The sequence below is a fragment of the Lucilia sericata genome, unplaced genomic scaffold, assembly GCF_015586225.1.
Source record: "Lucilia sericata isolate MDLA Ls3-8-SP2 unplaced genomic scaffold, ASM1558622v1 Contig000738F_arrow, whole genome shotgun sequence".
NCBI classification, from domain to species: Eukaryota; Metazoa; Arthropoda; class Insecta; order Diptera; family Calliphoridae; genus Lucilia; species Lucilia sericata.
In genome coordinates this window covers 5,001-14,653 of record NW_023994736.1, presented here as the reverse complement: position 1 = coordinate 14,653, position 9,653 = coordinate 5,001, and the positions used below count along the sequence as shown (strand labels likewise).

Here is a 9,653-nt window from a genome sequence, read left to right as displayed (position 1 = left end):
TAGTCTAGTCTATAGTCTAGTCTATAGTCTAGTCTATAGTCTAGTCTATAGTCTAGTCTATAGTCTAGTCTATAGTCTAGTCTATAGTCTAGTCTATAGTCTAGTCTATAGTCTAGTCTATAGTCTAGTCTATAGTCTAGTCTATAGTCTAGTCTATAGTCTAGTCTATAGTCTAGTCTATAGTCTAGTCTATAGTCTAGTCTATAGTCTAGTCTATAGTCTAGTCTATAGTCTAGTCTATAGTCTAGTCTATAGTCTAGTCTATAGTCTAGTCTATAGTCTAGTCTATAGTCTAGTCTATAGTCTAGTCTATAGTCTAGTCTATAGTCTAGTCTATAGTCTAGTCTATAGTCTAGTCTAGTCTATAGTCTAGTCTATAGTCTAGTCTATAGTCTAGTCTATAGTCTAGTCTATAGTCTAGTCTATAGTCTAGTCTATAGTCTAGTCTATAGTCTAGTCTATAGTCTAGTCTATAGCATAGTCTAGTCTAGTCTAGTCTATAGTCTAGTCTATAGTCTAGTCTATAGTCTAGTCTATAGTCTAGTCTATAGTCTAGTCTATAGTCTAGTCTATAGTCTATGCTATAGTGTAGTCTGTAGTCTAGTCTATAGTCGAGGGTATAGTCTAGTCTGTGGTCTAGTTTATAGCCTAGTCTATAGTCTAGTCTATAGTCTGGTCTATAGTCTAGTCTATAGTCTAGTCTATAGTCTGGTCTATAGTCTAGTCTATAGTCGAGTCTATAGTTTAGTTTATAGTCTAGTCTAGAGTGTTGCCTATAGTCTACTCTAGAGTGTAGCCTATAGTCTAGTCTGTAGTGTAGCCTATAGTCTAGTTTGTAGTGTAGTCTATATTCTAGTCTAATCTATAGTATAATCTGTAGTCTAGTCTTTAGTTTAGCCTATAATCTAGTATATAATCTAATCAATAGGCTAATATATAGTATAGTCTATATTCTAGTCTACATTCTAGTTTATAGTTTAGTATATAGCTAAGACTATACTCTTGCATATAGTAAATCTTGTCTGGTCTGATCTATAGTCCAAACTGCCCTATATTCTGGCCTATATAGACTATTCTATAGCCTATAATATGTTAATCAAGGCTTTAGCTAGAGTCTATATAATGATTCAGATTCATATACCTAGAATAGGGTACTAATAATATCTTGGTTAATTCTTTTCTGCTATGTTACTCATTTTGAAAATGAAATAAGAGCAAAATTTAAAAACTTATTTGAGTTCAACATAATTAAAGATTTCGTGTACACGATCAATAAAAATACGATGATAAAACACACTCACTACAATGAGAGTATGGATATGACAGTCGTACTTAAATTGTATACATTGATGTTGAGCATATAACGGTAAACGTGCCACAAGATCTATTTACGCGTAACTATAAAGAACTCAAACCTACAGCAATCATCATCGCACAACTACTGTGACAATAACCCCCACAATTTGAGTTTAACTAATAATGAAACGACATCAAAAGTAATGGAAGAAAAAAACCGTTTAAGTTCAATTATAACTTTTTGTTATTGTCGCATGTAGTTGATTTTTCCTTGTGTATCCACCACGAACAATTCCAAACAGTAAAATAAAATTCATCTTTTAGATGATTGTATGAAAAAGTGCTCGAATTAAAAAAAATAAAACTTTGAGTCAATTAATTCCTTCTTACTTTTTCTACTGGGTTCAAAGCGTTTATTATCTCGTTGTAGTTCATACAGATCACACGATCGCGAAACGAAAGAAAATTAAAAACAAAAAAAGTAAAACAAATCGTAATAAAATTACAATTTCTTTGGAATCTTGGTGCAAATTTGATAAGAATTCAATAGAAACAAACGAATACAATGTTAAACAAACTTACCGCTGTTATATTAATATTATTTGCATATCATGCAAACGCTGATTCTATATACGAAACCTATGTTCCGTCTCGAAACGGTGGTGATTCAACTGAAACCAGACAACATCATCCTCCATCAATGTTGTGTTTGAATATTAAACCTCAACATTCTGTGGATATCAAACAAGTGCGTAAATGCTGAATGGAAAACAAATAACATGAGTTGAAATTGTGTTAAAATAAATTTCAAAAATATTTAAAATATTCAAATAAAATTTAAGATTTAATTAACAAAGCTATTTATTAAATATGTCATCAATTAGAAATATATGCAGGTGTTAGACATTTTTTTAGAATTAATCAGAAAAACAAAAGTACGTGATCGGTTTATTGTAAAAATTGTAAATCTAAAAGTGTGTACTGAAATAAAGTTCATTGTTTGTGAAAATGCAAAAACATACGAAACAGATAAGTCTAACTCGAGAACTGTTTTAAGTCTATAGTTTAGTCCATAGAGTATATCCTAGTATGTAGATTGTATGCTTTATATCGTTGCCATGGTCTATGGTCTATTTTACGGTCTAAGCTATACTTTAGACTAAGCTATAGTCCAATCTATACACCATACTGTAGTCTAGTCTATAGTCTGGTGTATAGACTAGTCTATAGTGTAGTCTACAGTCTAGTCTATAGTCTAGTCTATAGTCTAGTCTATAGTCTAGTCTATAGTCTAGTCTATAGTCTAGTCTATAGTCTAGTCTATAGTCTAGTCTATAGTCTAGTCTATAGTCTAGTCTATAGTCTAGTCTATAGTCTAGTCTATAGTCTAGTCTATAGTCTAGTCTATAGTCTAGTCTATAGTCTAGTCTATAGTCTAGTCTATAGTCTAGTCTATAGTCTAGTCTATAGTCTAGTCTATAGTCTAGTCTATAGTCTAGTCTATAGTCTAGTCTATAGTCTAGTCTATAGTCTAGTCTATAGTCTAGTATAGTCTAGTCTATAGTCTAGTCTATAGTCTAGTCTATAGTCTAGTCTATAGTCTAGTCTATAGTCTAGTCTATAGTCTAGTCTATAGTCTAGTCTATAGTCTAGTCTATAGTCTAGTCTATAGTCTAGTCTATAGTCTAGTCTATAGTCTAGTCTATAGTCTAGTCTATAGTCTAGTCTATAGTCTAGTATAGTCTAGTCTATAGTCTAGTATATAGTCTAGTCTATAGTCTAGTCTATAGTCTAGTCTATAGTCTAGTCATAGTCTAGTCTATAGTCTAGTCTATAGTCTAGTCTATAGTCTAGTCTATAGTCTAGTCTATAGTCTAGTCTATAGTCTAGTCTATAGTCTAGTCTATAGTCTAGTCTATAGTCTAGTCTATAGTCTAGTCTATAGTCTAGTCTATAGTCTAGTCTATAGTCTAGTCTATAGTCTAGTCTATAGTCTAGTCTATAGTCTAGTCTATAGTCTAGTCTATAGTAGTCTAGTCTAGTAGTCTAGTCTATAGTCTAGTCTATAGTCTAGTCTATAGTCTAGTTAGTCTAGTCTATAGTCTAGTCTATAGTCTAGTCTATAGTCTAGTCTATAGTCTAGTCTATAGTCTAGTCTATAGTCTAGTCTATAGTCTAGTCTATAGTCTAGTCTATAGTCTAGTCTATAGTCTAGTCTATAGTCTAGTCTATAGTCTAGTCTATAGTCTAGTCTATAGTCTAGTCTATAGTCTAGTCTATAGTCTAGTCTATAGTCTAGTCTATAGTCTAGTCTATAGTCTAGTCTATAGTCTAGTCTATAGTCTAGTCTATAGTCTAGTCTATAGTCTAGTCTATAGTCTAGTCTATAGTCTAGTCTATAGTCTAGTCTATAGTCTAGTCTATAGTCTAGTCTATAGTCTAGTCTATAGTCTAGTCTATAGTCTAGTCTATAGTCTAGTCTATAGTCTAGTCTATAGTCTAGTCTATAGTCTAGTCTATAGTCTAGTCTATAGTCTAGTCTATAGTCTAGTCTATAGTCTAGTCTATAGTCTAGTCTATAGTCTAGTCTATAGTCTAGTCTATAGTCTAGTCTATAGTCTAGTCTAGTCTAGTCTATAGTCTATAGTCTAGTCTATAGTCTAGTCTATTGTCTAGTCTATAGTCTAGTCTATAGTCTAGTCTATAGTCTAGTCTATAGTCTAGTCTATAGTCTAGTCTATAGTCTAGTCTATAGTCTAGTCTATAGTCTAGTCTATAGTCTAGTCTATAGTCTAGTCTATAGTCTAGTCTATAGTCTAGTCTATAGTCTAGTCTATAGTCTAGTCTATAGTCTAGTCTATAGTCTAGTCTATAGTCTAGTCTATAGTCTAGTCTATAGTCTAGTCAATAGTTTAGTCTATAGTCTAGTCTAGTCTAGTCTAGTCTAGTCTATAGTCTAGTCTATAGTCTAGTCTAGTCTAGTCTAGTCTAGTCTAGTCTAGTCTAGTCTAGTCTAGTCTAGTCTATAGTCTAGTCTATAGTCTATAGTCTAGTCTAGTCTATAGTCTATAGTCTATAGTCTATAGTCTAGTATAGTATAGTCTAGTCTAGTCTAGTCTAGTCTAGTCTATAGTCTAGTCTAGTCTATAGTCTATAGTCTAGTCTAGTCTAGTCTAGTCTAGTCTAGTCTAGTCTAGTCTAGTCTATAGTCTAGTCTATAGTCTAGTCTATAGTCTAGTCTAGTCTAGTCTAGTCTAGTCTATAGTCTAGACTATAGTCTAGTCAATAGTCTAGTCTATAGTTTAGTCTATAGTCTAGTCTATAGTCTAGTCTATAGTCTAGTCTATAGTCTGGTCTATAGTCTAGCTTACATTCTAGTCTAGTATCTAGATGATGTCGACTATATTCTAAACTGTAGACTGACCAATAGTCTAGGTTCAGACCGAGACGAATACCACGTTGAGATGAATCATACGATGTTCGTAATGCAATGTTCAGAGGATTTTGTAAAAACATCTAATATATTTTAACAGCTTCGAGTTTAATTTAATAGCTTTTCTTTTAAAAGCTAATTCTAAAACTAATAATTCAATTTAAATTAATATTTATTGTTTAACATAAAGTTCATCATAACAACTACACTACGTATGTTAGACATTTTCCCTCACCTTCTGAACTTTCTATTTCGAATAATAACAATAACAATTTTCGAGTTAAAACTTCAACCCACATAAAGTGTGTTACAAAAGAATGTGACACAAACAAGGGAAACCATAAATATATTGACTCCAAATGACCTTTTTTTACATGCACTCCTCTCTCGTCACAGACTCACAGCCTTCGATGTGAATTTGAATGTGATGATATGGAGATGTGATACTACTGCTACTCGTCTGCATATTCATCCAGAGTAAACAATGCTTCCTCCAAATCTAAATTGATTAATTAAATTATACAATTATCAAATGCAATGCTGTGTTATCTGTGTTTTTAAACTAATTTTTCAACCATAAACAAATATGTACATATAAGCAGTATGTGAAAAAAAATTAAAGTGTAAAGTTAAGGCGATCTGCAAAATGCTTTGTAGGGTCGTGAATGAATCACTTGAATGTTGGAAACTGATGATATTTCAATAATTAGAAACACTTTCATATCAAATTATTACTCACTGAACAAGAACTGAAATAGAACTGAACTAGAACTGAACTAGAACTGAACTAGAACTGAACTGAACTAGAACTGAACTAGAACTGAACTAGAACTGAACTAGAACTGAACTAGAACTGAACTAGAACTGAACTAGAACTGAACTAGAACTGAACTGAACAGTACTAGAACTGAACTAGAACTGAACTAGAACTGAACTAGAACTGAACTAGAACTGAACTAGAACTGAACTAGAACTGAACTAGAACTGAACTAGAACTGAACTAGAACTGAACTAGAACTGAACTAGAACTGAACTAGAACTGAACTAGAACTGAACTAGAACTGAACTAGAACTGAACTAGAACTGAACTAGAACTGAACTAGAACTGAACTAGAACTGAACTAGAACTGAACTAGAACTGAACTAGAACTGAACTAGAACTGAACTAGAACTGAACTAGAACTGAACTAGAACTGAACTAGAACTGAACTAGAACTGAACTAGAACTGAACTAGAACTGAACTAGAACTGAACTAGAACTGAACTAGAACTGAACTAGAACTGAACTAGAACTGAACTAGAACTGAACTAGAACTGAACTAGAACTGAACTAGAACTGAACTAGAACTGAACTGAAACTGAACTGAACTAGAACTGAACTAGAACGAACTAGAACTGAACTAGAACTGAACTGAACTGAACTGAATCAAGTTCAAGCTTGAAACTTTTTGAATTCTCATCTAAGATCTGAGGGTCCATATAGGGTAAAAATGAGGCTTTCGTCAAAAAATTGCTTGGTTTTAATGTCTACTGACCCTTACCCTATAAGTAATAAATAATTGAGATATAAATTTCATTTTTAATTAGAGAGGTTGTAACCAAAATTAAAGGTCAATTACTACACATGTCCAAAAATATTAATATATAAAATTTTTAAAAAAACTACAGGTTCAATAAATTAATTTTACATACTTGTTTTTTACATTTTTCCCTCAGATAACTGGTAACTGGTATGGTAATGAAATCATAATGCATACACAAGATATACCAGGCGTATATCGTTACGACAGTTGTGTGATGATAAATTTAAATGATGTCACAGATCAAGTGAGTAGTAATAGTAGTACGTACAGTCAATCTGTCAAGCCACTCATAAACTAAATTATTAATTTAACTCTACTACATAATTTTAATAAAAAAACAAAACAAATAAAAAAATCTAAAAACTGTTTAGAAAAAAAAATCAGTATATTTTTTCTATTTCAAATACACAGATGCGTGATTATTATCAGCCTACTAGTTACAGAAGAGTAGACACAATGGCAACAGCATCAACGTCATCGAATGGCCAGCAATATGATGTAACTGCAAACTCCAGACACTCACATTTAAGTACCAGATATTTACGTTTGATTTGGAGCGAAAAAGATGACAATATTGAGTATAATTTCAATTATACCATGAATCATCCGGGTCTCTGGACAAATGTTGGCGAACAACGCGGCTCAATGGTGGCTCTTAATAAATACAGTCAATTTACCGGCACCGTACAGGTGGTCAAAGCTGTCAGTGATCATTTAGTATTGACATTCTGTTCGAGTGATTTACATCATAGCATTTATACGATTGTCTTGAGTCGTGAACCACAGGGACTGAGTCAAGATGTAAGTAAAGAGCAAAAAGAATATTGTGGTCCAAATTAGGTCAATTAATTGATTGGTTAATTGATGAATTTATAGCATTTTGTTGTAAATGAGTTATGTGCTAAATTTGCTAAAATGTTTAAAGAATTTACAATGTGAAAGATGTTATTTAATTGACTTCAAGGTGTTTGTTTTTAGACGAAATATTAGTTGAAGAAGTGGATATATGATTTTGAATAGAAATTCTTATATTATACTTTGACTATTGCATATTTTATTGGATTTTGGGAATTCGTTCCCTCTTCGTCTCGAGAAATAGAGAAAATTGTTCTTCCTAGGAGCAATAAAATTTTGTGGATTTAGGTTTTATGTCTATTGATTCGAGGGATGCTTATTTTTAGTTCTTAGACCCGTCCTAAACTTCACAGTATCGGTCCCTTATATTCAGATCAGTATGCCAATACCTGGACTAGGTAGGGGTCTCTCTTTCATATGAAACATAGCCGAATTTTGGAGTTGATAGTTGAAACTGCTACAAGGATCAGTCAGACATTTCTAATAGAACAGACAACTTGCACTTGGATTCCAAGGTACTACTTCGAAACTAACCTTACTTAGTTTCCTTCTCTTAAGGTGCATAACCATATTCCACATCACCTCTTCATTTTTATAAAATGCGTACAAATCCAAATCCAAGTTCTCTTAAGGAGATTCCTAGTTAAAGAAGTAGTTGTGACTACGACTCTCCCGTGGGGTATTATATTTGATTGCAATTACTCATATCATGATCGAAAGATATTGATTTGTGATAAATTATATAACTTTCACTTGGTATTAAAAGCACAAACCTTCAAGCAGAAGATGCCTCTAAATGGACCAGGTCAAAAAGTGTTTGGTCGTCAAACGTGATCTACAAAATTCAGCTATTTCTATCAGAACCAGACAGTTTACGCTTCGATTAAAAGTAATGGACAGATAGGATCTGATATGACTACAACTTTTCTTGGATTAGATACTTTCTATTTGGATTACAACTAAGACAATCTCTTTGGTATTAAATGTTTAATACTTCAAGTTGAAGATGACAATGGAAGCCTCCAAGCGGACTTACCCGGTCATTAACTGTTTGGTAGTCAAACGTGAACTATTTCTAACAAAACCAGACTGATTACGCCTGGATTATAAGTAATGGATATAGATTGGATTTCAGGAAATTTGGTATGCAGCTCTGCTACCGGGATTGTATTTATAGATCAGATACTTTCTATTCGGATGATAACTTAGGTTAGGTATCGAGGGCAGCTGTTACAGAAGCAGTCGGTCCCCTAGTGGTCGCAGGAGTGTGTTTTGATGTCAGTCTCTGCTTCCAGAACTTAACCAACCGGTTTCATTTCAGACCTATCCCAAAAAGCTCCTCCATGCCTGACAAGAAGGGAGCACCAAAGTGATGTTCCCTACTTTCAGTGAACGCAGTGCAATAGTAATTTTGATATGCTCTCTGGTGTTAATGGATTGAATCCTTACGATACCGGTAAGGAAGACTTGATAAGGTGACAGCATCTAAGCCGCTATATGCAAAACCTACCGACAGTTTTTCCATATATACATATATTAGAAAAATAGTACAAGATTTAGTAGACTATTAGGACTATATATACTATTTTCGTTCAGATAAAGACTGATCAACGCCAGAACACGACTATACCCGTGCCTTATTGATCACAAACTCGTACAGTTTTGATGTACTATCATCTTTACCTAAAGAGGTCTCATCAATACCGAAGAGAGATGATGCTAAGATCTAGTCTGCAATTTCCACGCCTGTAACATCAGCAATAGGTAGAAATGGCTCAGAAATCTGAATAGATAAGACCAGCAATAACTCTGATATTTATGATTGAACCTATACGATGCCGACAATAAGGCAAAAGGAGGTTAACTACCCTACTAAAGGAGAGAATACCACTAAACATAAAAATCTATGAAGCAATATTGCCGAGGAGATCAGTCCAATACAGACGAAGATTGATCAATTGCAAAACAGGAATGTGAAAACGACTATAACCGTTATTTAAACTTTCTATCACTAATTTATTTACTGTTGATGTACAAATGAGAAATGTCGAAAATATTAAGGGATTTTCGAAAATCGTGGACCAATGACTACTAATCGACCAACTACAAATGTAAAGTAGGAGGTAGGGTTTGAAATGAATCAAACTGATCGTAAAATGACTACGGAAAGGGTTTTTTCTACCATTTAACAATGTTTATAGTTTAAGTTTTCGACCGAAAATTCGAGTTTTTATCAAAATCACAAGTGATTTTCCTTTAAACGTGTTTTATCGAACTTAGAGCCGATTTTAACGAAAAAGTTGCATGATCAGGAAGTGAGATCGTTTTCGATATAAACATGATTTTATAAAGTTAGATTTAAATTTTTCCACCAAAAAATCAGTTTTTGACGTAAAATGCAGGTGATGACAGATCGAGGCTCTTTTCCCTTTTAAAGGTGTTTTGAAGAAGTTAGAGCCGATTTTAAGTGTTCGACACAAAAGTCT

The 9,653-nt window shown here is 33.2% G+C and overlaps 1 protein-coding gene across 1 annotated transcript in view; it reads left to right on the top strand.

Annotated features, from left to right (window-relative positions):
* Positions 1–1,481: 1,481 nt before the first annotated feature.
* LOC119607727 overlaps positions 1,482–9,653 on the top strand; it is an 8,863-nt gene continuing 691 nt past the window's right edge. Inside the window, exons 1-3 of the mRNA XM_037961810.1 lie at positions 1,482–2,044; positions 6,446–6,556; positions 6,724–7,113. Of these exons, the coding sequence (XP_037817738.1) occupies positions 1,862–2,044; positions 6,446–6,556; positions 6,724–7,113 (684 nt within the window). The 5' untranslated portion in view covers positions 1,482–1,861. The remainder of the gene's footprint in view (positions 2,045–6,445; positions 6,557–6,723; positions 7,114–9,653) is intronic.